The sequence below is a fragment of the Neltuma alba genome, unplaced genomic scaffold, assembly GCF_004799145.2.
Source record: "Neltuma alba isolate B1F8T4 unplaced genomic scaffold, ASM479914v2 tig00001828_pilon, whole genome shotgun sequence".
Taxonomy (NCBI): domain Eukaryota; kingdom Viridiplantae; phylum Streptophyta; class Magnoliopsida; order Fabales; family Fabaceae; genus Neltuma; species Neltuma alba.
Genome location: NW_021632635.1, coordinates 12,549 through 39,744, shown reverse-complemented (window position 1 = coordinate 39,744; position 27,196 = coordinate 12,549). Strand labels below are relative to the sequence as shown.

Sequence of the window (27,196 nt, the reverse complement as noted above, 5' to 3'; positions counted from 1 at the left end):
CGTGGCGGTTCTAAGCAAGGGGGAACTCCTCCAGATTCAAATGGGGTGATATGTTACTACTGTAAGGAATCGGGCCATATGAAGCGTACCTGCCGTAAGCTGCAAAACAAACAACAACGTAATAACTCTGCACATGTGGCAACACTAGCTAATGACAAGGTCACAATCTTTGCTGCTGAATATGCTCAATTAAAATCTCTCACACCACCCATGAGTGCTCCTGCTGCTATAGGTAATCAGGCTACTACTCTTGTCTCTTCTTCCTCCAAATGGATCATAGATTCTGGTGCTACTGACCACATGACAGGTAACCGCCATCTCTTCTCCACTTATAATTCTTACGCCAATCCTTCAACTATCACTATTGCCAATGGCTCCTATTCCCGAGTCCTCGGATTAGGCACTGTTAAACCTACCCCCTCCATTCATTTGTCATCTGTGCTAGATGTACCTGACCTTGCATTTAATCTGCTTTTTCCTAGTAAACTTACTCGTCAATTAAATTGTTGGGTCTTACTCTTTCCTGATCATTACTTGATACAGGATCTTTTGACGAAGAAGATTATTGGTAGGGGCTATAAATCTGGTGGACATTATCTTTTCTCCCCTGTTGCGAAACTTTTCTCTGTTCGTTTTTTCATCTCTATGGTGGCAACCTATGGGTGGGATCTCCATCAATTGGATATCAAAAATGCCTTTTTACATGGTGATCTCCTTGAAGAAGTCTATATGGAGCAACCACTAGGCTTTGTTGCTTAGGAGCATGGAAAAGTATGTCGCCTCAAGAGATCCTTATATGACCTGAAACAGAGTCCCCGTGCATGGTTTGACAGGTTCAGTACTGTTGTACAGAAATTTGGCATGTGTCAAAATAAGTGTGATCACTCTATGTTCTATTAGAGTACAAACACTGGCATGATTCTATTGGTTGTGTATGTCAATGATATTGTGATTATAGGGAATAATATGTCAGGGATCTTCACTTAAGTCCTTTCTTAATTCTCACTTTCAAACAAAAGATCTGGGCCCGTTAAAGTACCTTCTCAAAATTGAGGTCTTGAGAAGTAAGAAAGGAATCTTATTGACTCAAAGGAAGTATATTCTTGATCTGTTGAAGGAAACTGGAAAGTTAGGGGCTGCGCCGAACAGTTTTCCTATGACTTATAATCCACTCCTTGATGCCGATGGAAGCATACCATTTGAGAATCCCTTTGATGTTGCTAAGAGCAAGCCCTTTGAGAATTCGGAGAGGTATCGAAAATTGATTGGAAAATTGAATTATCTTACTATGACCCGTCCTGATATCACCTATCCAATCAGTGTATTTAGCCAGTTTATGGTCTCGCCTACGATCAGGCAGTGGGAAGTCTTAGAGCATGTGTTTCATTACTTGAAGGGGTTTCCAAATCGTGGGATATTATACAGAAATCATGGTCATACAGATATTGAGTGCTTTTGTGATGCTGATCATGGTGGTTCAAAGGCCACAATAAAATCCACTACAGGATATTGCGTCTTTGTAGGAGGAAATTTGGTGTCCTGAGGAGCAAGAAGCAGAATGTGGTGTCGCGATCAAGTACAAAGGCAGAATATAGAGCTATGGCACAATCTGTGTGCGAGATAGTCTGGATACATCAATTACTGAAGGAAGTTGGTCTTAAAACCTCGTTACCAGCAAAACTGTGGTGCAACAATAAAACAGCCTTACATATAGCTTCTAATTCAGTGTTTCATGAATGCACAAAACATATTGAGATTGATTGTCATTTTGTTCGAGATAAGATCAAGAAAAACTTCATCTCAATAGGACATGTGAGATCCAGTAATCAATTGGGTGATCTCCTTACTAAAGCTTTGAATGGGGTTTGGGTTAACTATCTTTGTAACAAGTTAGGCATGATTGACATTTATGCTCCAACTTGAGGGGGAGTATAAAGATATGTAAATATATTGTAATTAGTATAGAATCAAATCAGATATGATAGGATAGGATATTATCTCCTAATGGTCCAGGCTCCTCTCTTGTGTATAAATTCCCTCATTCTGATTATGAATATACAAGAAATATATTCCATATTATTTTTCTGTTTAATAGATATAATCTAGGTTCTTCACCACTAACAATCAAATGCTAAACATAGATCAAAAGGACTTTTATTGGGTGATGAAATAGGCTTGGTTAAGAAACAAGTGGCAAACAAAAGAAAGGATATCAAAACACAAAGTAGATACTTTAGAAAATTAAGAGCCATTTAAAAAAAAAATGGGATAGATAGAATATGCATGCAATAAATTTGAGGCCCAGAATTCACAACCACTTAATCAATGAAAGGGGCATATGCATAAAAAAAGCATATCATCTCTCTTCCTTTTCTTTTCTTTCTTTCCATTCCTTTCCTTTTTTTCTGTTTTTTTTTCCTTTCCTTTTTTTTTGCCTTTTCCAAGTTTTTTTTCAACTTCTCTTTTTTTTTCCCCCCCAAGCTTTTTCAAGCTTCTTCAAGCTTCTTCAACTTCTTTTTTGACCTTCCTTTCTCAAGTCCTTTTCGATTTCTTTTTCTTTTTTTGGCCTTTTTTGAGTTTTTCCCCCCTCTTTTTCCAAACACTTTTTTCTTTCCTTCTTTCTCTCTTTTTCCCCCATCCTTTTTCTTTCTTTCTTTTCCCTTCATGTTATACAGACTTCCCAACCAATCAAATACAATAAAAGTAAATAGGCCATAAAACATAATTATTCATTCCTATCTATCCCATACATAAAAGGTAAGACTCTCAACAATCTGAAACACTCAACATGGTAGGAATATATTTATTAAGTTGTTCTTGACTATGGGTTCAGAAAGAAAAGATTATTCAAGGCTCAAAGTGGTACAGCAATGAATGTTGTAATGCATCAAGTTAGGCTATTTGAATCTAGCTATAAACAAAATGAATGCCTTTCTCATTTCCATGTCTAGCAAATGCAAATATGTGGTCTCAAACAAGATACAAGCCAAGTTCTAGAGTAAGGACAGATATAGGTGGTACACACACGAAATGAATATGAATAGGCCCAAAAATCTCATAGGTCATGACCACCTACTTACGATTCACCTAAAGCCAAAACAATTGCCATGTAATTTTTCTACTCAACACATGATCAATCACTTATCAATTTAAGAATGCATACAAACCAAGGATTACCTTGTCCTTGCAATTCTCAAATCCAAAACAAATTCTCTCTCTCTCTCTCTCTCTGTGGAAAAATTCTAAATTTTTTCCAAAACATAAAACAAAGCAAGCACACAAAACTAAAACCTAGAAGTAAAATCCTATCAATGCAACCCCAACTCAAAATATAATATTCAATCAATCCGCCCTATTCAAATGACAAAGAAACGCAATATGGAAGTGTAAAAGGAAAGTGTACAAGCGGGCCAAGCTAAGTGGCATATTGAACAACCTGCTCCTCCATGTTGCGTGGGAAATCCCTCATCGAAAGACTCCAAAACGCTAGCCCCAGTGATCTGCTCAATCTTCACAAGACACGGACAAAATAAAGTTCTTGAAAACAAACATGCAACTTTAAATGCCAGTTGGATAAAGCACATGACGCATTAATCATTAAATTTACGGGCGATTCATAAAATAATTTGGTCACAGTGAACTGAGGCTCCTTTTTAGCTCCTTTATATCAAATGTCATTAGAAGAGAGAATTTTCAACCAAAACGCAAGTCAACTCGGGCACCATATATAGATCATGATAGATAATCCGTACCTTTTGAACTTGAAAGATGCAATCAGTATAAATTTATCAAATCCCTTAGAGTGTCAAGCAGCAAAATAAACTGTCAAATGCTAATAATTAAAATACCCAGCATGCATGGCCCAATTAACATGTATAGTTTGAGTAAGAAGTTCGCATCCATTCAAATTCTCTTTTGCATTTTGTGCTTCCTCAGCATACTCATATTCAATAAATACGTGACCGGAAAATCAAAATAATTAGAAGCTGATATTAGTACAGTAATGAAACTATTGATGTGATAATGCTGCTAACCAAGTCCAAAATAAAGATTTCAACTACGTAACTAGAAATTGGCAATTCTCCCTTGCTATTTCCTACCATTTATTTTGTTTGACACTCTGGGCTAGGGCAGAACATCCGTAATATAGCATACTGTTTTATATAGAAGAGACCCATCAAAAGGAAGTTCAAAGTACCTTAAGCTCTTTATCTTTGCCATGGACCAGCTTCAAGAAGTTAGAACGAAAAGTGTACTCAGCGCATTTGTTTCAAAGAAGTGCAACCTACTTTAATGTTTCACACCTAAAATTTATGTGCTGTGATCACATATCAAGCTATTAAATACATTTTACCACCCATTATTATTAAATGCTATGATATAATCAACCAGGTTAGCAAACAGATACAAACATCAATTTCAGATTGTGTACAGTTTTATCGGCCCATTTCTCTCTATTTACAACTCTAGAAAGGAAATCCACGGTACTGCTTCTAACCAATATCTACAGAAAGTTACAAAAGAAATGCCAAACAGCAAGGGAAGAATCAAAAGGAAGGAAAAACTCACATCATGAAGGCCATCAGACCCAGAAAAGGTGGTGTTACTATTGGCATCAGTTTCGGACGAAATCCTCAGCCTTTGGTTTTTCAGGGGTCGGTGAGGAAGAAGCAGGAGAGGGGAGAAACATGGGGAAATGCAGAGGTATTAAAGACAGCTTAGACATCTTCGTCGATCAAGTCACCGTTCGGTGGCTCAAACGCCACCGCGTCTCCGCCAGTTGCGGTCCCTGCTTCACTCTATCGTCGTTCTCTCCGGACAAGCAAAACTCAAGGACGCTCGAAAGAAACCTCCCGTAAGAATTTTCAACCGCTCAGAAGTAGAACTCGTTGAAGGAGGAATTACTTGGCTGATTCAGGCAATAAAAAGCCCGCCCCGACGGAACTATTTCGATTTTCTTCTGATTGCTTTGCAGGGCGCGCCCCAACGGAACAATTTCTTCTGATTGCCTCGCTGATTTAAGAAATAAAAAGCGCGCCAACGGGACTACTTCTTTAAGGGAGAATTACAGTGAAATCTCACTGGAAAAAAAAAATTATTAAAAGGTTTTAATAACAATTTGAGTATCCTGTAATTAAAATAGAAAATAACAATCTCTGTGATTTATTTTGTTATTTTTTGAATGGTAAATTCGATTAACATATCTTCCATCAAAATCCTTACCATTAATTGAGCGTTCGTTCGCTGTCACTATGCTTGGGAGTAATATATATGAAGCTATTTTTCCGGCAAGAAAAAAGTGTATATACAATAATATAAAAATATTAATATTTGCTACTTCGAGTTTCTAAAAGGACACAAGGTCAGAATTTCCTTTAAAAAAAATATAGAACGAAATATAAAAATTTTCTTTTAAAAATACTTATATTTTTTTTTTGGTGGGGAAAAATACTTATATTTTGAAACGGAAAAATTTTGGTCAAAAAACGGGGGGAAAAAGCAGTAAGACGATGACTTATTTTAAGTAATTAATGTAAATTAAAAAAATTAAGTAATATCAGTTTATTGTCTTTAAACTAAGCCATACCATTTTTTTCTCAATCTCTTCGATATTATTAAAAAATATTCATACCAAAAGCAATATTAGGGAGAGAAAGCAAAAGCATTTGTGGCTGAATATTAGGAAAAATATTGCCTACTTCATTAACTTTACAAAATGACTTATAAATATAAATGAAGATGGCATTTTATTTTATATATCATTTTTCATGATAAATGATATTTTTTGTATTTTGAATAAAAAATATATACGTTGCTTCCATAATTCTTGCGTGAGAGAATTCTGACATCCCGAACTTTAAGGCTCTAGAAAAATAGGTCAACAAGTATTTATGAAATTCAAAAAAATTATTTTAAAAATCAGAACTTTAAAAATATTTTAATGACCAAAAAACTTAATTCGAGTGTGAAATTAAGAAAAAATACTTAGTAAAATTAGTTAATGCCTAATATATGATATGAAAAGGTTGTTGCCACTTGGTGAGCTTTCTTCCAATTAAATCTCACTGTCTTCTTTTTTGGTGTTTTATTACCTACCAAAACCTATCATTTAGGTATATGTAAGACTAGATTAATGTTTATTCCATTCATAACTTATCATTTATTAGGGGATTTATCTTTATCATTTAGGTATATAGTTTTAATGCATATGATTATATAAGGTAATTTGAAAAAATCAAAACGCATTTGTTAATAATAACTAATTTAACAAATTTTTTTAATATCTATAAATTAATTATCTAACTTTTATATTAAAAATTGAAAGTAGTATTTATTTTTTGAACTGAAATTTTTCAAATTTGAAAGAAAAAAATATTATTTTCTATTTGGTTTTTAAAATTCAAAAATTGAATATGAAATGATGATTTTTTTTGGTTAATTATTGTTATTTTGAAAAATTAAACTTGACATATGAATACTTGTAGCAATAAAAAACTAAATAACTATAGTTATTTAGTGATAAAAAAAAAAAAAAAGCACTATTTTTCTTCCAATTCTAAAAAAATTCAGTTGAAAAATAAATATTTACTAGTTTTCGAGAGATTTTTCCAAAAATTATTATATCTAATTTTATTGGTGTAAATGAAAAAGTACGTAGATTAAGTATAAAAGAATTGAAAATGTTGGGAAAACGTGACATGTTTTACTTTATCATTAAATTGAAAAATAAAAACATAAATTCAAATTATAAAATTATAACTATTAAGTATGAAAAAATCAAAATAGATTTTGGTCGGAATTGTCAAAGGCAAGTTCAGAAGGCCACTTGGGTTCAGCTTCGGTTTTTGATTTCGGAACTCACAAGTCCCATATGAAACGACGTCGTTTGGGAGCAAAGGACAGCATCACCAAGAAGCCAATCGCGTATAGCGCAGAAAATAACTCAGCCATACACTTACATCTCAACTGTTCTATTTACAAACTATAAAAAGGGTCCTATGAAGGGGGGAAAAAAATCTGTATTCAATAGTTCCCGTGATTAATCCTACACGAGTATTTTGTAAGAAAAGCATTATCTTCTTCAATAGTTCTAAATGTTTCCGGCTATATAATGCTCCTCACAATTCACCTTTCACGTGGATTCTTCAGTGGATATTGATTTATCTGCAGGACTGGTGGCTCCATAAGTAGATTGTTTTTCATGAAGCAGGCCAGAGGAGATGAATATCTTATGCTGAGGATTGTCGCAGAGGTTGAGCTTCATTATGTGCTTCATTACTCTGCTGGTCCAGTGGCATGTACTGTGACATAATTGCCATGATCTCCGAGTCCATGTAAGACTGCACAGAAATAAGTTAAAGAATATCGGCCAAAAAACACACATTAACCTCAATTTTTTTATACTAGGTACTGGTATATTTCTATTAAAAGCAATCTAGTTTGAGATAATATCGGCTACTAAATATGGACATCTCTCCTAATAAGATGATTAACTTCATTTTGTAAATATAGATGTAAGAGTATATGTAAATGGGTGGCAACTTCAGTTATCATACCCGGAGCCTGTATTTGTAGAATACATAACCAGCCATGCCAGCGCCTAAAACAACCGCCAGAAGCATGAAGACAAGGAACCGTCCAAATCTTGATCCACTTCTTTCTGCATGAAAGCAAGCAAAAGGCAAGTCACGCATCTTGATCTGACTTATAAAGTCTACTCTCTCCATCAGATAATGGTTAATTGGAAATTAAAATTTTCCCTAATAAGTCTAAAGAAATTGCAATGGCAATGAAAATAAATACATGTTTAAAGTATATGCAAATTGATTTTAGTGTGTGTGGGGAAAGAAAACGATCATAAATGCGAAGTTAAATCGTAATTTAGTGCTCAAAACAATCTTTTCCTTCTACTACCTCCAGTCCCAAATATAAAAACTAGTTGAGAATTTGATTCGGTTCTAAATATAAGACCTCAATCCACTTTATCTCCCAAATTTACAATTTTTTTTTTCCAAAATATCCTTATTGATTGTAAACGGTTTCTACCAATGGATAATTCTAATATACATGATTAAATAGGGTAATTTAAGAAAGTTAACACACATTTATTATAAATAACCAACTTAATTAATTTCTTTAATCTCTTCAAATTAGTTATTTAGCTTTTAAATTAAGGACTAGAGGTAGTACTTCAGAATACAACAGTTAAGTATCTGTCAAAAAATCTACTCTTCTTATTTAAGAATTGCCAATTATCTCTTCAATAAATATTTGACAGAATTTATGGAGTTGACTATTGATTATCTAAAGCTTCTAAAACTTCTATTGATATAGAGTTGACTATTGATTATTTCGTCATTTAATGGTATGCCATTCAACTATTATCTCAAACCAGAATTTATTGTTCTTCAGCATCTTACCAATACAAACATCTCGTTCTTTTATATACACAAGGTCACCCTTGCACTTGCAATCATAACCACCCCATGTGTTTTTGCAGCTGCAACCATCACATCGACATGCACTTCGTTCTTTGCATTCATCGATATCTGCATCAAAAATTACAGAACGCTAAAGTCAACTATATGTCGTATAAAGAAGACATGAGACTGTCTTGCTTTGCTACCATGGAATTCAAGATTACCTTCACATTTTCTACCATCACCATGAAAGCCCACCGGGCACTGACAACCTTCTATCTTGTATTCCTGCATATAGAAAGGGAATTCAGTAAGCCATCAGCCATTCCAAGGAGATGGGAAAATGAGAAATTCATAGGTATGCTCCCTTCCATCAGCCCTTCCAAGGAGACGGGAAAATGAGAAATTCATAGGTACGCTCCCTTCCAGTTAGATGGTGCAAGTTGTTAATAGAAATTTACCAAAAATGAATGTACAAATAAACCTATAATCTTCAATAGCCATTTCGTTGACTCGTTATATAGTCAGCTAGCGCATGATATATAATGTGCTATATATACAGATACCCAAGATTTTCTCAAGAAAAAACAAAAAACTGAAGATTAAAATATGCAGTACTGAACTGAGCAAGCTGAATGAGTTATTCCATTTCTAGTCTCTGACCAACAGCCTCCACTATTTATTGAACACCTTAAAGGACCATAAGCTGTCAATGAAAGCAAAACGCAACCATTTCAGCACCATCATGAGAAGAGAATAACACTTGAAGTATTAAGTATATAAATGTTCCACTTCATCCCACTGTGAAGTATGTGAATACATATTTGAATATTTTGTCTAGTCTTGCATCATCATACACAAAAAGTTGACAGGCAAATTCATATTCTGAAGTTTTCTGAAAAATATAGATCCAATTGGTCATTCAAGAATGAGGATAAGGAGATGCTATACTGCTGTTGATTCACACTGAAATCTAAATTCATAGTAAACAGGCATTTGTAAATGAATTTATAGTAGAATAACTTTCTTAAAACATCCGCATGAAAAGTTGCACGGAGAACAAACTGCAAATCATAGAAGAAGCATGTTAAGGAAAATATTTTCAAACTTAGGAACAGTTAACTAGACAAGTGGTTAGATAATTCAAGGTATAGTACCTTTACTTATCTTATCTTTGAGCATTGTAAGTCACTATTGGGAAATAAAATTACGTCACTTGGAAAATCGCATTTCTCATATGATAGAAGGCATACCTTCACAAGATGTATAACCATCACCTCTAAAATGAACACCTCTTACAATGGGGCACTCACAAACTCTTCCCCTGAAGGTATCCTAACAAAATTCAGGTTTCACTATCAGTTTGCAGCCAATTATAAGCAATCATTAAAGTATCATGATATACATATACATATACATATATATATATATATAGAAAATCATGCTTAAATGATATAGATACAAATTAAGGAAGTTAAATGCGTGCTTGATAACATTTATCCATACCCTGCAAGCAGTGACATTTGCATATTTGTCCTCCCAACATCCTCCATTCCTTTCAAGACATTCATTAGTCTCAAGATCTGATAAATACCAAGGCAATATGAAAAAAATCAATACCATAGGGATATCAGATTGGGATCCTCTAAAATATTAGAGACATCAACATCATAAATTTTCAACAGGAAAACGCATTCAACCTGAAAAACCCATCACTTAATCAGTGGACAGACTTATTGCTTCAATGTGGGTTACAAATCAAGTGTTTATCTCAAAAATTTATGGTGTAAATTTCCCTCTCAATGTTCAGATTGGCAGAACCCTCCATCTTTACAACTTAGAAAATATAACAGCAAGCATACGAAGTACGAACCTCCAGTTAAACAGACTGCAGGCTCAGTAGTCTCTTTAAATCCTGCACATATAGCCTTCAGCACTGCTACTCTCTCCAATTTTCCTTTAAACAAAACAAGCTGAAAACTTAAGAAATCTGATCTATGTAAAATTGCTCTGAAAAGGATAGATTGAAGAAGCAAAGGAAAACTACATGGGAAAATGTTACAGATCAAATTCGACTAAGTGGCAGAAAAGGAAGATGGTTTTTACAAATGGAACATTCAAATTTAGGCAAACTACATTTCCCTACTAAGCTAAGGCTTAAATATACATGTGTGTGTGGATGTGAATTTTAAAACATAGCAAAAATGCAAAACACTTCCTAAACTAAAGAGCCGAGAAAATAGCAAAATTAAAGAGTAATAAGTTTAAACAGAGCACATCCAAGCACCTCAGCTTCATGTTAATTGATTAGGGTTAAAGCAACAAACCTCGATATTGGACATTGTTTATAACCAATGTTGGCAAGATGGTCACATCACCACGAGATCCTTTCCCAATCTGAACATCACAATAAAGCAAAAGATACAGAATTCTTTTACACTTTAGTTGGCAGTTCATAACGAATGGATTCAAACTGATATAGAAGTGAATAAGCAATTGTGACCTGGAGTTGTTGCTCAATCTTTAGCACTTCATTATCCACATCAGCTTCAGGATCACCCATGCATTTTTGAATTTTCTCGATTGGTAGATCTGTGATAATAATATCATTAAACTTAGTAAAATAGAAAACAGGAAAATCTTGATCATGACAGTACAACAAAGTGTTAAGGCAGGGAAAATATCTACAGGGGGATTCTGAACCTAGAGCAATTTCATCATAAATAACAAAATCTAAAAGTGCTCAGGATAAAAAAACGTACGTGTGAGCACAAACCGAATTTAATTTGCCTACATTGATGAGCTAGGATGAGGAAATTCTACAAATGGGCACATAAATGGAGTGACTAAACTCAGATCCACACTCGCCACTGCACCTTTATCCTTGGAATGATTTCCTCGCAGAAAATGATATATAAATACTTACATAGAAATCCTAGTCTCAACTAAATATTAAGATAGCAAAGCCAAATCCAAATCCTATTTAGATGCGAGAATTATTTCCTCGCAGAAAATGATATATAAATACTTACATAGAAATCCTAGTCTCAACTAAATATTAAGATAGCAAAGCCAAATCCAAATCCTATTTAGATGCGAGTGAAATAACTATATTTCTATAATACTCCGATAATCATCTTGATATATCGTAAATCTAGAAAAATACAAGGAACAAAATGAACTAGGATTTTGTCAATCGATGCGTCTTTTTTCCGAGTGAAATCAATCCATGCGTCTTGATAGCTAATAAAATGTTTAAATTATTTTTTTGGTCTTTACAACGTTAATTAGTTTTTAAATTGATCCACATTTTAAAAGTTTGTTTTAAAAAAACTACCCCTCGTTAAACCGCCATTAGTAGTTCATTTAATTTGATAGCATCGCCAGTTAGACGTCATCTTAACACTATAGATACACATGATTCAAGTCAATTTAATTTACCCCAAGCCACCCACACACTTGAATAGATATACTTCACTCCATCATCTACTTTTAGCCCTTTGGTTGGTATGTAGTAATGCATATTCACAGTCCTAAAACGATGCTACACCGACATTATTCAAGGACACATGATAGAATTTAATACAGAAAAATAAAATTGTAACACTGATAATGTTTGAAACTAACTGTGAGAGACTAACAGCATCTAGAATTCAAGACACATCCCAAAACAAAGTAGCGCTTACCTAATGATTTCATGACGTCCTCAGCGCACTGTTTGCTGTATCTCTTCTCCTTCATAGAACATCTGATATGAAAATCTGTCACAAAATCCCACCAAACCCAGGACCGATTGCTCTCATTGGCAACCCTGTGAACACAGAGTTGCCTCAAATTCTCAAACACCACATCTTTCCCTTGATAACCCTCTCCAAAATCCTTTTCTGGATCTGGTGCACAATACCTCCCGTGGTTTATGCACTGCGACTTGCACTGACTGCTCTGAACAAAAGCAGAGGGGCAATACCAAGTTATATAGTGAGGAGTGAACAATGTGTAGCCCCCCCTCTCAAGAATCTGAGCGTGACCCTTGAAATTCTTGACGAAATCCATCTGTTCATCGCAGCGGGCCCCACACTCGTCGTTGCTGTTAGTCCAGAATTCATACTCCACTCTGTTATCTGGGTGAGGCACTGATTCTCTCCAATCTAGCCTTATAAGAACGTCATCCTTGTTTTTTAGGGCTTCCTTCAAGGAATCGCCGAAGGATTTCTCGATAAGAGCCGAGGGAATGCTGATTTTCTCAATGTAGCCGTCGGCATCGGAGCTCTCCTCGGGGGAATCCATGGTGATCAGAGGCTCGTCGATGCTGTCTGCGACGAGAACTGCGGCAGCTCCGGCGAGTTGAGCGTGCCATACCTTCAATGTAAAATAACACTCTACAAATACAAATGATTGTGTGTTAGAATAATCAAGTTGTTCGTTGCATCGAGATCATCAAGCTTCAAAGTTGGAAATTTGCATGAATTTGGATCATTTCCTGCACCATTCTCTTGTGCATCCATCATTCATTCGACAACTGAAAGAGATTTCGAAACGTAAAGAGATTGTATGTGTTTGCATGAAATACATGTCGTTCATATTTTTCATTTGTGTGGCTGTTTGGGATGGCCTAAAAAATCCTTATAAATACTTTTCATACAAGTCCATGGGAAACTTTTTTCATATATTTATATTATTGAAAACCTATTTATAAACTACTTATAAGCTGTTCCAAACAGACCCTCATATAAGCTACTTATAAGCTGTTCCAAACAGGCCCAATATTTCTTCGGTTCTAAATATAAAAGTTATTTTATAATATAATTTATACTATGTCGCCTATGTCGGAAGTTACAGCAGGATTGAGAAGGGTGATTCTGAAGAGAGGACTGGAGACTGAGGAAGATGAATTAAACCTAAAAAGGAGAAGGCTGTGTTTTGATGATTCTCCAGGAAATATTGAAACAGAGATGAAAGAAGAGACTATAATTGCCATAAGAAGAAGTGTAGGGGCCGTAAAAAGACATATCAGAAGGAATGGCAGGGGGAAAGGGAAGCCTGTGAAGTGTGTTCGAAATGTGGAATCAAGCTTTAAAGATACTGAAGGTCTTGGTGGCTGGCCTCAAACAGCCACCAAGGAGCCATGAATTTCATATCTTGGAACTGTCAAGGTTTGAGAAGAGCCTTGACAGTCAAAAAACTGAGGGAGGAGTGTCTCAAGTATAAACCCTCAGTGATCTTCCTAATGGAAACAAGAAATAAGAAAGAAAAGTTGAAGAAATTAAGAATCCAGTGTCATATGGAGGAAGAATTCTATGTGGAGCCTAAAGGAAGGGGAGGTGGTCTGGCTCTATGGTGGACTCGGGAGGTGATAATCAATGTTTGGTCACATTCAGCAAACATCATTCATGTTAGTATGTCCTCTAACACTCTGAGGATCCCAGATTACGTTACCTTTGTTTACGGTTCTCCAACAGACGAAGGTAAGCTTGTAGTTTGGAATAAAATGAGAAGTTTTGCAGCAAACATCTCCGGTTCCTGGATTTGCATGGGTGATTTTAATGATGTGGTTTCTAGTGATGAAAAATGTGGGCGACTTCCTATCGACATGAGGAGGGCTCTGAATTTTCAGTGCATGTTGGCAGACTGTCAACTGCTTGACCTGGGCTTTCAGGGTCCAAAATTCACATGGTGCAATGGTAGAGTGGGTATTAATCATGTAAAGGAAAGACTGGATAGAGCTGTAGCCAATACTGAATTCTGTGATATCTTTGCCAATGCAGTTGTTTCTCATGTGGAGCCAGTAGGATCTGATCATCATTTGCTTGTAGTTGTTTGTGAGTTCAAGCATTCAAAAGTCCCCAATTTGTTCAGGTTTGAAGCAGTGTGGGCCGAGCATGATGAATTCCTACCTACTGTAAGTGAAAGCTAGGAAAAAACAGTATTTGATTGCGATAATAAAGTGCAGGAAATTGTTAAGAGGCTAGAGAATTGTAGGAAAGCCTTGATTAGATGGGGAAGAATTAACTTCCCTAACGCACGCAAATTGATAGGGGAGCTCACTGTTAAGCTAGAAATTTGTAGAAGAGGGGAAATGTCAGCAGAAAGCAAAAATGAAGCTGAAAATCTGATAAAGAAAATTGAAGAAGCTTGGGAATGGGAGGAAAAGTATTGGTGGCAGAGGTCTCGAATAAACTGGTTAATGAGTGGGGATAAAAATACTAAGTTCTTTCATACCAGTACAATACGAAGAAGGGCTAGAAACAAGGGGTTAGGCTGTTGACAAGTGATGGAAGATGGATTGATGATGAAAACGAGATTAGTAATGCTTTCACTAATTTCTACAATGAGTTGTTTGCTTCCAAGAGTTGTAGGAATTTGGAAGTGGCTCTTCAGTTTGTTGAGAAAAAAGTGACAGAAGCAGATAATATGCTGCTAGAAAGAAGAGTCTCAATAGAAGAAATCAGAAGTGCTGTTTTCCAACTAAATGGTAATAAGGCCCCTGGACCGGATGGGTTCTCGGGTTTGTTTTATCAAGCAGCTTGGGGAATTGTGAATGAAGAACTGATATTGATGGTGAGGGAATTTTTTGAAAACAATATTAGTCTGAAGCCTGTGAATAGTACTAATATTGTTTTGATTCCTAAAGTTGAAAATGCAGTGGCTGTGGGACAATTCAGACTAATTGGTCTGTGCAATTTTGTGTATAAAGTCATTTCCAAGATCCTGGCCAACAGGTTGAGGAACTTGATGACAAGAATAATTTCTGAGTTTCAGAGAGCCTTTGTAGCTGACAGGTTGATTCAAGATAATATCCTCTTGGCTCATGAGGCTTTTCATTATTTGAAAAATAGAAAGAAAGGAAATAAGGTAGAAATGGCGGTGAAGATTGACATGAATAAAGCCTATGATAGGCTTGAATGGAGGTTCATTGAGGAGGTGATGAGGAAAATGGGATTTGGAGAAAAGTGGATTGCTTGGGTGATGGAATGCATTTCTTCAGCTAGCCTTAGCTTAATGGTAGCAGGAAAAAAAGTGTCTGATCTGAATATGGAGAGGGGAATTAGGCAGGGAGATCCTTTGTCTCTTTATATTTTTATCTTGGCAGCAGAAGTTCTCTCCTTAATGACGCAATGGTTTGTCAACAGAGGAAGGCTTAAAGGAATTAAATTAGCTGGTACTTGTCCTATCTTGTCTCATTGTTTTTTTGCTGATGATGCATTATTCTTTATCAATGCTGAAAAAAAGAATTGTGAGCTGTTGAAGAATATACTGAACTGCTATTGTGAGGCTTCTGGACAGTCCATTAACTTTGATAAGTCTTGCATTTTTTCCTCAAAAAATGCAAGTATGGATCAGAAGCGAACTGTGTATGAGGTGTTGGGGATTGAAGCCTGTGATAATCCAGGAAAGTATCTTGGTATGCCAATGATTTGGGGAAGGTCAAAGTGCGAAGCTTTGTCTTTTGTCAAATGCAAGATGAATCTGAAACTTCAGGGGTGGAAGCAGAAACTTCTCACTTTTGGAGGAAGGGAGGTACTAATCAAATCTGTGGCAAATGCAATACCGGTTTTTCCTATGTCCTGTTTTAAATTCCCCAAGAAGACGTGTGCTGAATTGGATGCAATGGTATCCAAATTTTGGTGGGGACAGAAAAACCAGGAAGGTCGTGTGCACTGAAAGTCCTGGAACTGGCTTAGTAAGGCTAAAGGGGAGGGTGGCATGGGTTTCCGTGAATTGGAAGCTTTCAACACTGCTTTGCTGGCAAAAACCGCTTGGAGACTTATTCAGAATCCGGATCATCATTGGGCAAGGATTATGAAGGGTCTGTATTTTCCGAAAAGCAGTTTTTTGAAAGCAAAGAAAGGCAGCAAGGCTTCATGGGGATGGTCTAGCATTCTGGAAGGCCGAGAACTTCTGGTCCAGGACTTATGTTGGAGGGTTGGAAGGGGGGAGTGTATTAAGGTTTTTGAAGACAAATGGCTCCCTGATATGATTGATTCAAAACTGAGTACCAGGGATTTAGATGAGGAAATGAAGAATCTATCAGTGTGCAATATAATAAGGGATGGAGAATGGTGGTTTGATAGGGTAGGTGATTGCTTAACTGAAGAAGATAAAGCATGCATTAGAAAAGTCAGAATTCCTCTGATAGATATGAGAGACAAACTGATTTGGTTAAAGAGTAGAAATGGTGAGTATGTGGTCAAACTTGGGTATAAAGTGGCATTACAAAAGAAGACAATAAAGAATGTGGATAAACCCAGTAGCTCATATTCTCCTTCAAAGAATTTATGGAGTGGTATATGGAATATCAAGATGCCCCCTAAAGTTCTTCATTTCATCTGGAGAGTGGTTAATGGAGCTGTGGCTACTAAGGAAGCTCTATTCCATAAGAAAAGTGCTCCTAATTCTGTTTGCCCAATCTGTAGAACTGAGGTTGAGACTATTGAGCATTTACTCTTCCTTTGCCCCTGGACGAAGAGCTGCTGGTTTGGATCACCGTTGGCTTTGAGATTTGACAGGATTGGGAATTTCAGAGTTGACAGGTGGTTGGAGAATTGGTTAATGAGCTCGGATGTTATTAAAGAACAGGATATTGCTCTTTTTGCTGGTATCTGTTGGAGCATTTGGAAGAGTAGATGTAATTTTGTATTTGAAGGTCGGGAACTGGATGACTGTGGTTGTGTAGCTGCTGCAATGAGACTTGTCAGAGATTTTGGGGAGGCTAATGCAAGAAAGGCAAGGAGAGAGTCTCATGGTGTGAAAGTAACATCAAGCCAGATATGGATGAAGCCGCAGGAAGGGGAAGTTAAAGTTAATATTGATGCTGGCTTTAATAATAGTTTAAGACTTGTTGCAGCAGGTGTTGTCTGTAGAGATGAGTCTGGTCGCTTCATAGGAGGGTTAGGCATGAAAATTTCGGCCTCCTCTCCTTTTATGGCTGAAAGCGTGGCTCTCCTAACTTCCTTTGAAGCTGTCTCAGGGAAGGATTGGAGGGTAGGGTTTTGAGACAGATTGTAGTGAACTTTACAATCTAATGTGCAGAAAGAACTTGAAGGGAGGTGAATGGTGTTGTGCTAATATCCTCCAAAAATGTTGGGAGCTCTTGTCTTTGAACAGTAACTGGGAGATGGCTTTGGTAAATAGAAAGGGTAATAAGGCTGCGCATTGGATGGCAGCTGAGGCATTGAGGGGTATGGTACCGATGGGATGGCTTTCTAAGCCACCATCCCCTTTGTTTGCTATTTTGCGCTCTGATTGTCAGTGTGCTCATGGTTATGTGGTCTTTGATGTTGGTGATAGAACTGGTATAGGCTAGTTTGCTTGGTTGAGCTGTTTGCTTTGTTTTCTGCTTTGTGTTTGCTTTGCTTTGTTTGTTTTCTTTCTTTTTGCTTGTTTTGTTGGTGTGGTAGGTTGTATTGTTAGGCTTTTCTAAGTGTTTTTCTTTTTTTGGGCCTTAAGTGGCTATTGGTGTTTGTATCTCCCTTTTTTGGTATTAATAAAATCATCTGTTTTGCTCAAAAAAAAAATATAATTTATACTATAAAATAGATTTTATATTTAGGATTATATGAATAAAATTTCTTTGTTTTAATATAAAAAAAATTATTTCAAAAACCATCTTATAATAATTATAAATTGCTCTACAACCTAGTATTATATTTAGATTAGATTTACACTACAAACAATGTTTTATATTTAGAAGTGAAGACAATTTTTAAGAGTGGTGTGAGAAAATCCACTTCAGCGAGCTCCAATAAAATTTTTTAAAAAAATTAACAAGTATTACAATAATTTAGCAAATAAAAGGTTGATATTAAAAAAGTTAACCAAAATATATTTATTAAAAAATCTCACAAAAAATGGAAATTACTGGATTCTATACGAGGATTGGTTCCAATATTTTAGTTTTTAATTACACTTTGCGAAAAAAAAAAAAAACTGAAAATTAGTCAATCCTAAATCAGGATTGGTTCCTACATTTTAGTTTTCAATTATATTTTGCAAATAACAACATATTTTTTAATAACTTCTGATCATTAGTTATCTATCCGTTATTTGAAGACCATTGTTCAATTACTTCCAGCTTTATTGGCATTTTAAAGATATCGAAAAAAATACTCATCTAGTTCTTAATATAAGATCTAATTATTGAGTTGATTTTAGTCCTAAATATAATACCTATTTCACATATTTATTAATTTTTTATAAATTACCCCTATAGATATTCCCTCAACTATAACCAAGTAAAAGAGGAAGCGGAGATATTAAAAAAAATGATTATGGTATTTCAGAAAAAACATATTATATTTTTTATAATTAACTAACTTATCTAACTTTTTTAATCTAATCAAATTAGTTAAATAAGTATTATATTAAGAATTAAAAGAGTATTATAAAATCTGCGAAAAGACAACACAGCAAAATAAACAAACAGAGAATTACAGGGCGACCTGTTTCACGTTTCAGTCAACAAAACAAGCAGTTGTTTTTCCAAAAACAAAAAAAGTTAGTTCAACTGTCGCCGGGCGGCAACAAAATAAACTAACGGATGTTCAATTTCGGCCCAACCAAGCAACAAAAAAAAAAAAAAAGCTTCCCGAATCCAAGTTTTGACTTTGTGCATCCAGCAAAAACCAAAACGAAGCTACGAAAAGCAGCCAGAGTCAGAGTCAGAGAGAACCAGATACACAACCACATTAGAACCAACTCTGTTTTCTCAAGCAGTATTGTTTACTCATGATGCCCTGCAATTGAAATTTCAGGGATCCTAGCTAACTCTAATTTAATTTTATCTGGTGCATTCGCGTGAAGAAGATGTTTCACATACAATCATATTGCAACAGAATCATTCATGTTACTCTCTCACACGCAGACTGCTACTTTGCAGCAGAAAGAACAGAGTTAAAAACAGAGCCTGGGAATGAGTAGAGTTAGATAGGTACCTCCACGATCAAGGAGGACAATAGTGGGGCGAAAGGACTGAGACTTGAAGGGCTTGTGACCAGGGAAGGGTTTGCAGCCAGAGGAGTATTGTTGATCTGGGTAAGTCACAGAGCCAATGATGAAACCTCCATAGTCAGGAATTCCGAAGTTTCCAATGGCTCCATCATGCTTGGACCTCAGTTTGTGGGGTGACACAACACTGATACTGTTCTTCTCCACCACAAAGCGAGCATCAACAACAACACAAGCCCATAACACAAATATTAACACAAAGATGATATTGTTATTGGGGTTTTGAAGAACAGCCATGTTTGATTTGCAGTAGAGCTTGGTTTTGTGATTATGAGCGGCGTGAGAAAGAAAAATAAGGAGGAAAGGAAAGTTAAGGCATGAGAGATGTAGAGAGAGAGAGAGAGGGTTCGGTGGAATGTAGAAGTTGAGGAGGGTCGAGTTTCTTTATCAAGGCTGTGACGTAAAGGGATGATTAACAACATGGCAAGGCACGGCAAGGTGAAGGTGGTTCCTTTTCACTGCACAAGCTGACACTGCCTCCACCATTTATTTATTTTTAATTATGCTAGCTGTCCGCTGGTTAACATAAGCTTAATAACTAATTTAAAAAAATCAAATAAATTAGTTAAGTTAGTTATTTGTAATAAATATATATATTAACTCCCGTAGACTATTTTTTTTAATCATATATACTGAAAGCATAACCTTGTAAAAATCTCTTACATTTAATAGAGATATTTTTAAAAAAAAATATGAAATAAAATAGATTAAGATTTTATATTTAGGACTAAATTTAATTCTTTAATTAGTTTTTATATTAAAAATAAGAGGTAACAGTATTTTGTTACCATAGGAGTACAAGTTGAGCTACGAAGATGAAAGCTACGCTACTCAATGGACCGGTTGGGATAATGATTTCATTCTAATCGAAGTCAGACTGGTTCAATCCGTTCATTATAAAATAATATATAATCTAAAAGGAGTAACATTGAAATAAAAAGAAATTAACCCATAAATTGAATATTGATGTATAAACCATACATAATTCAATAAAGTAAAGTTGACCAGGCACAAATATGACATGAAAATGATGAAATTAGCATCCTCATCCAGTCTCCTTCGATTTTTTTTTTGGGGGAGGGGGTGACTGCGCTGCAATTTTCTAAGTTATTTCATGTTTATAATTATATGTCATATCTTAATCTTAAATAATTAAGAAACTTTTAATATAAAAAAAAAATCCTTGAATACCAAGTGTTGATGATGGTGTCAATACAAAATGGGAGGGTTGACGTTTGGATGAAGCCAGTCAATATTGGAAAAACTGGCACCTTGTAACATGCGCTTGACTCCTTCAACTTCAACCGAAATCCAACGTCCACCAGATATTAATAATGTGTCACCAATCCCCAATTTGTTTCTTCGTTTCATTTCATTTTCATTATCTTCCATTCATCCCCCTCACATTTATAAGGCTCAAATTACATCAACCATTTCCCATCTCTCCACCATTTGCCCACAATTAAAACTTGCACATATTTACATTATTATCCAAATTACATATATTTTATTTTAAAAATCAAATTTTTTTTTTTTTGCTTTTAAAATTTACAAACATGTTCAATGTCTTAATGACAAGGCGGCTGATTGGCTCTTTCCTAAATCCAAGTTAGAGAACTTTCTTCCTCGTGATATAAAATATCTCATTACTGGTTTTCACTTCAATATCTTTTTAAGCATCTCATATCAATGTGAGACTCAATATTTCATACCATGACGTTTCCATCGATTAGCAACTTGGAACACTTCTATCAGTGATTTATGAAATTAAGGGAGTCAACAAAAAGGAATGGAATTGTGTTAGACCAAAGGTATGCCCACCGTGACGCTCAAGCTACAACAATCGCACCAAATTAAAATTTGGGTTAAAATAATTTTTGATCCCTCAAATTTACCTTCATTTTGGTTTTGGTCCTTTAAATTTCAAACTTTAGTTTTGCTCCCCTAGGGGTAAAATGATCCAAATTTTTATTGGATTATAAGAACTAATATTTTAAATAAAAAAAGAAACTTGAGAGACCAAAGCCGATGATTTAAAATTTGAAGAACTAAAACCAAATTAAAAGCAAACTTGAGGAACCAAAGTTTATATTAACCCTTAAAATTTGAAAACCAGGTTTCAATTGAATTAACTATAAGAACTAGTTACACCGAATTAAAGTTTTAAGATTGGATTACAATCAAGTCAAAATTATAAAGACAAAAATACTAATTTTCCAATAAATACAGGCTCCACAAATTCTGAAGCAAGTCACGCTCGTCCCTGCTAAGAGTACTATTCCCTGTACCTCTTATATTTTAGATTAATCACATAAATGAATCTTACAAATAGGATTCCCCAAAGAAACATAAATAAAACAGCATTTATCTTCTATTCTCATTATTCTATTACCCGAAGGAAAGAAACATAAGCAGAGTTAACAGAAACCGAAACTTCAAACAAGGCAGGGGTAAAACTGTCTGAACTTCGCTGCCACATTGTTAATTAAAGGAAATTTGTTCTCAAGCTTGAAGAAGTTTTCAGGCGTTTGTGCACAACAGAATTGTTCAGAATGATTCAATCATGAAGAACCGGCAGCTTCAGCAGACTTTTTCTCTCTTTGTCGCTCCCTCTTTTTCTTGTTTCGTAACGCGTTCTTGCTCATGTTGCTTGATCTGCATTAATCAACAATTAACATTTATTTAACAACACTAAACAAATCGTAAGAACCAAAGAAGATGCATTAGAAAGGGAAATTTCGCTTACTCTGTGGGGTCCATTCCTAACAACTGCAAATGCAAATCATTTTGGACACCATTAGATACATTAAGTAAATCATCTTGAAACACATCATAACTAAACTTTCCTTCTGCATAAATTTTACGTACCTCTGCTTGAATAGCGGCTGCCTTCTTGGCATGTGGAGGGCAGTAAGCAGCTTTGGTTGTCGTTGGCCCTTGAGCTGAAATTAGTCCATACTCTTTCTATCAAGGGGGAAAAAAAGATATAACCCAAAAGAGAACAAAATATCACAATAAAACACATCATAAACCTGGTCGTTTGCTATCTTCAATTTTCACTGTGCCCAGAGATTTGATTAATTCACCAATGTCACCAAACTTATTTGGTGACTCTGGTTTCCAGTCAGCCTGCAAAGAATTTGCATACAATGATATTTCAAGATAGGTGATGACCCAGAAGGATCAAGGCATCACTGACCTGAAACAACTTGTCAAACTTCTTCTCGAAGTACAATGACCCATCATAATTGAAAACCTTGACCCTATAATGAGAGGGGAAAATGGATAAAATTAGGAGGGGAAGAAATAGAATGCTTGCTTGGTGAATGAGAGAGAACTAGTTAATCAAGTCATGACCACAAACAAACTAACATATTCCCCCAAAACATCATTCCAGTTTATCGGTTACCCCATAAATGTTGCTCAAGTTAAAACGCTAATTGTGATAGCATCAAAAGTACAATATAGAATCACTCCCAAAAAAAAAAAAGTACAATATAGAAGTGGCCTGTCTGAGTGAACTAAGACCAACAAAATAATTTAGTGACCATGGGTAGATAATTACTTATCTTCTAGCAAAGAGATAGAACAAGATTCCACTAATGGCCAAATATAACATACCCATTATCAACTTGAAGCCTTGGAGCTGTTGTGGCCGTCATGAAATAGCATCCATCAGGTGACCATTCACTAGTCACAGACCATTCAGCCTTTGTTTTTCGAATCTTTTTTGACTCTGCGTAATCCCAGAATTCCTAGAAAGTATGCATTAAACAAATATTAACTTCATAAAAGAAACACAAGTTTCAAGCTTGAGCATCTTTTTCTACGTCTTATGGAACTATAGCAGAGAGTCTTAGAAACACAAGTCTTTATCAAGGCATGGCAACACGGCAGCTTCTAATCTATACAAGATCTCCAACGGCTACTCTAACCACCGCACCACCTAGCAACTTCAGAAACATGTTTCCAAACTACAGAATCTGTATTGACTTCCAAACTTGTAAAAATTTGTTCAAATAAAAACCATACTTGCATTCAGTTAAACAGAATTGTGTTAGAAAGAGATATCCAGTCAATAGTCAATACAAGAACCAAAAGGCAGCTAAGGCCACACAGCCAAGGACCAAAGAATAATAAATTCAGCAACAAAATCAACATCTTTAATATTGAAAATAGCAAATGTATGTTCTTTATTGTCCTCAAATGGAAGAAGTACCCCAAAGTAAAAATCATACAAAGAATACAATCATTTCTATTTGGGGGGAAATCATAAGGAAATATAAGAAAAATTAGCATGTAAAGAGAATAGAAGGCCAAAAATAGATCTCTCGGTTTCAATTGGTTAAAACGTGGAATAGTTCAACTAGTTGAACATTATTAACTGCATTTGTTTATGTCATTTATAATGACATCATTCAGACGAAAGACCAAAATATGTGATCTACATTTAATCATTGAGCAAGGAGGGTCCCTAGTCATCATAAGGCGTCAAATATCTGTCATGACAGGAAAAATCAAAACAAAGCATAATGGACCATGACAACATACCATATCACCAGGTAGGTTACCAAAGCCAGCCAAAACTAAGACTGAAAAACTAGATGTCAAGGCCACAAAGTTACAGATTAACATGCTTTTACCCAAATGTGGATATTTATTTTTTTTTTTAAAAAAATAGACATGAAAAAAGGCACTTCATCAGCCAAGGATACACTTTCCCTTTGGGTTCCATCGAATTGTATTGTAAGGACCACTGCCAAGCTCAAGTATGGGTCTGCCCTTCTTGTTAAATACAGTTGCAGAAGCAGGCATAACTAAAATAGGTCAAGGAAAAGAAAGAAATTCAAGGGATGTGTAAAAAAATAATTCAAAACATGATACAGATCAAAATACAAATCTGAAAGAGAAGAAAATTCCTTAAAAAATGCACCAATCCAATATGCATCCAAAACCATGTAGGAAATATCTACTCCACCATGGCCAGTATGGAAGGTCATATAGAATGCTTAGCTCATTTTAGGACGACTGGACAGAAATGAAAGGGGGGAAGGCTCTAGTCTCTTTTCACAGCATTTTCTTACATGATTCCAAAAGCATCATCAGGGACCAGTTTAACAAAAATCTGTCCATGACTTTGTTGAACCTGAGCCAAAATATACTTATATGAAAAGAAGGCCTAGGCCCAAGATGTGAGGGATGGGTGCTAATGTAAACAGGGGTATTAAGGTAAATTGGGGTAGTGACGGTTAGTCCCTGGAGTTGTTTCCATCAGACTTCAACATAAGTACTGATTTAAAGTAAGTCAATCCCGGCCCTAGAATTTGAAGTTACGGGATCTTCCCACATAACATACTATGCGTCTTCAGACTGTATATACCACAGAGAAAAGGATACAACCATATAGAACACCGAATTCCAAGCCAGAACATGACCACTGGGCATCATGAACAGGTCCCTCTTTACCTGCCATTTTATATAAAATAATCATTTAGGCATTGACTATATAACCAAATAACCAAGTTCTTGTTTTACTAACAGCAAGAACGTACGTAGAGCCACAACTGTTTCTTGAGTCCCATCAGTTGTCAGGTAGCATAACTTGGATTCTCCATAGTAACTCTGATTGGTTTTATCAACATCTGATTGCACCACCACTAGAAGTCCAGAAGATCCATGATTCCAATTAAACTGGACAGTTGAGCATCGAAAAAAATTTCGTCGGGCAATAGGTTGACCTTGAGAATCTTTGTCACAAGCAAATATCTGCACACTAGCAGGAACCCCCTACACAATAGAAAACTTCACATTATATGTATTGCAGATAAAAACGTGGACAGTGTAATCTTTAATAACTTTCATTTCTAGGTGCTTGCCAGTCACCATACAGTCTGCAGTTAAAAAGCTTATCCTTATAATCTTGACTCATAAGGGAGGCCAATAGGATTTTCCAACCACAGAAGATTGCAAATTCTAAACCTTCATACCAAATTTCCTATAATGTAATCTGCGTTCAAGAAACCTGGTTTCATATAATTAAGCCATCAGCTACAGGGGAGGCTATCGAAGTTTAACAGACCCAGACAACTCCATTTATAAAATAACTTGATTGGTAAAATTTTTTACCGTGTTTAACACAACATGATTTCTTAAATTTTGATTCACCTGTTAATAAATGATTTGAGCATGTCCAGCTAGTTCTAGTTACAATCCTTACAATAATTGGATGAGAGATTTATTAATAATACACTGTTTCCCGATCCAATTTATTCATACATTCACCATAGAATACAGAATGAATTTCAAAGATGGGTAACTTTTCAATTTTTGAACATGAATGATTCATAGAACACCATATGTAAGAAAGTACGAGTCTAACAGAACCGCAGGATACAAACCTTGGACTCCGGAACTAATACAGCTACATGAGATCCAGGGGTCTTAGAAAGCTCAATTGCAGCAACTCCTGGAACTTTCAATCGATATATAATTCCTTTAGAGAAATCCCCCGTGTCAAAAAATTGAACTTCATTCGTTGCCATCCGGCATGCAACAGCTTCATCAGAGCTAAACTGAATCGAGGGCCTGAAGTATAGCCAAGGTTATAATTACAGAACAAGCCGTTGTGAGAGTGTTATCCATGCATCAGGAAAGCATATGTACAAAGTGCAAGGCCATGACAGGTTCTCAAATCACTGTCCTTCAGAAAGGCAAAATGTCCTAAAATATATAACTTGAGCACAGGATCAAAGACAGACTTGTTAAGAAGGAAGTACATTTTTGTTGTAAAAATTCATGATTACATACCATGTGGTTTTTGTCATGTTCTTTTGGGAGTGCTGATAAAGAGAATTCCCAGTCTCAGTCTTCCATAAAGTCACATTCTTGTCTTGGGGAGCCGAGGGTTTTTGAAACGTCAGCAAATAAGTCCCACAAGGGGACAAGACGGCAGCAGCAACATTAGGTATCTCAAAGGATCTAATCTCTTGAAAGTTTGCGCAATCATATACCGTAATAACAGAGTTAGTCTTCGTGACCATAAGTCTAGACCCATTATCACAGAATTTCGCATTCAAACAAGAGACTTTGTCAAGCTTGACACCAGGTTGAGCATTGGGAAAGGGAGGTCCACCCCAGATTGAGAAGCTATCGGGCGTCCGAACTGAGAAAGAATCGAAAGATAAGATAAAGGAAAATAACAATAGTGAAATCAGACGGCAGCAAATTGATGGCAATACCGAGTATCTCCAAAGATGGTGGAGGATCTTTGGACGCCATTGTAAGTTGGATGGAACAAGTCTGTACGAGGAAGCTACCTATATGTAGTTATGGGTTGTGGCAAAACTGAATCACAACCCAAGTTAGTTGTGATCTGTGGTCTGAAAGCTACGAAAAGAAAAAGAGAAGAACGAGTACTTGTTTTTGCTAATTGGCTAAATTTCCACTTCGATTCCAGTCTTGCTGATAAACTCAATTACCAGAGGCCCAAGCTGCGGCAGCTTATTCTGCCTCTGATTCTCAATTTAGCAGCGCACACCCCAGTCGTTTCTCATTGTTACCCTCAGACCTCAGTCTCCCTCAATTAGCTGTATTCATAATTTTATTTTTATTTCAATATCCTTAAAACAGAAGGATGAATTTTCTTTCTTTAAATCTAAACAAGAAGTCCGTAATTCAACATATTTTTTCGAAGATTAAAAAAGCTGTCATAATACCCTCAAAAGTCAATAATAACACCATTTGTGGTCCTTCCAATTCGTCCCATTTTGATT

The 27,196-nt window shown here is 35.8% G+C and overlaps 2 protein-coding genes across 2 annotated transcripts; both read right to left on the bottom strand.

Annotated features, from left to right (window-relative positions):
- Positions 1-6,913: 6,913 nt before the first annotated feature.
- On the bottom strand, positions 6,914-19,678 carry LOC114712512 (vacuolar-sorting receptor 7-like). The gene is made up of 12 exons (XM_028897061.1): positions 19,352-19,678; positions 12,107-12,799; positions 10,924-11,012; positions 10,748-10,817; positions 10,294-10,377; positions 9,927-10,003; positions 9,674-9,755; positions 9,044-9,126; positions 8,645-8,708; positions 8,421-8,549; positions 7,557-7,660; positions 6,914-7,340 (listed from the first exon to the last, which is right to left on the bottom strand). The coding sequence occupies exons 1-12, from the start codon at positions 19,659-19,661 to the stop codon at positions 7,230-7,232; spliced, it is 1,896 nt and encodes a 631-aa protein (XP_028752894.1). The 5' UTR covers positions 19,662-19,678; the 3' UTR covers positions 6,914-7,229.
- A 2,006-nt stretch (positions 19,679-21,684) lies between these two features.
- On the bottom strand, positions 21,685-26,947 carry LOC114712502 (eukaryotic translation initiation factor 2A). Its single transcript, XM_028897051.1, has 14 exons — positions 26,841-26,947; positions 26,663-26,768; positions 26,232-26,586; positions 25,823-26,009; positions 24,977-25,211; positions 24,822-24,890; positions 24,140-24,241; positions 23,976-24,016; positions 23,046-23,179; positions 22,624-22,687; positions 22,457-22,553; positions 22,293-22,366; positions 22,171-22,193; positions 21,685-22,079 (listed from the first exon to the last, which is right to left on the bottom strand). Exons 2-14 carry the CDS (start codon positions 26,700-26,702, stop codon positions 21,986-21,988), a joined length of 1,515 nt encoding a protein of 504 aa, XP_028752884.1. The 5' UTR covers positions 26,703-26,768; positions 26,841-26,947; the 3' UTR covers positions 21,685-21,985.
- Between the last annotated feature and the right edge of the window lie 249 nt (positions 26,948-27,196).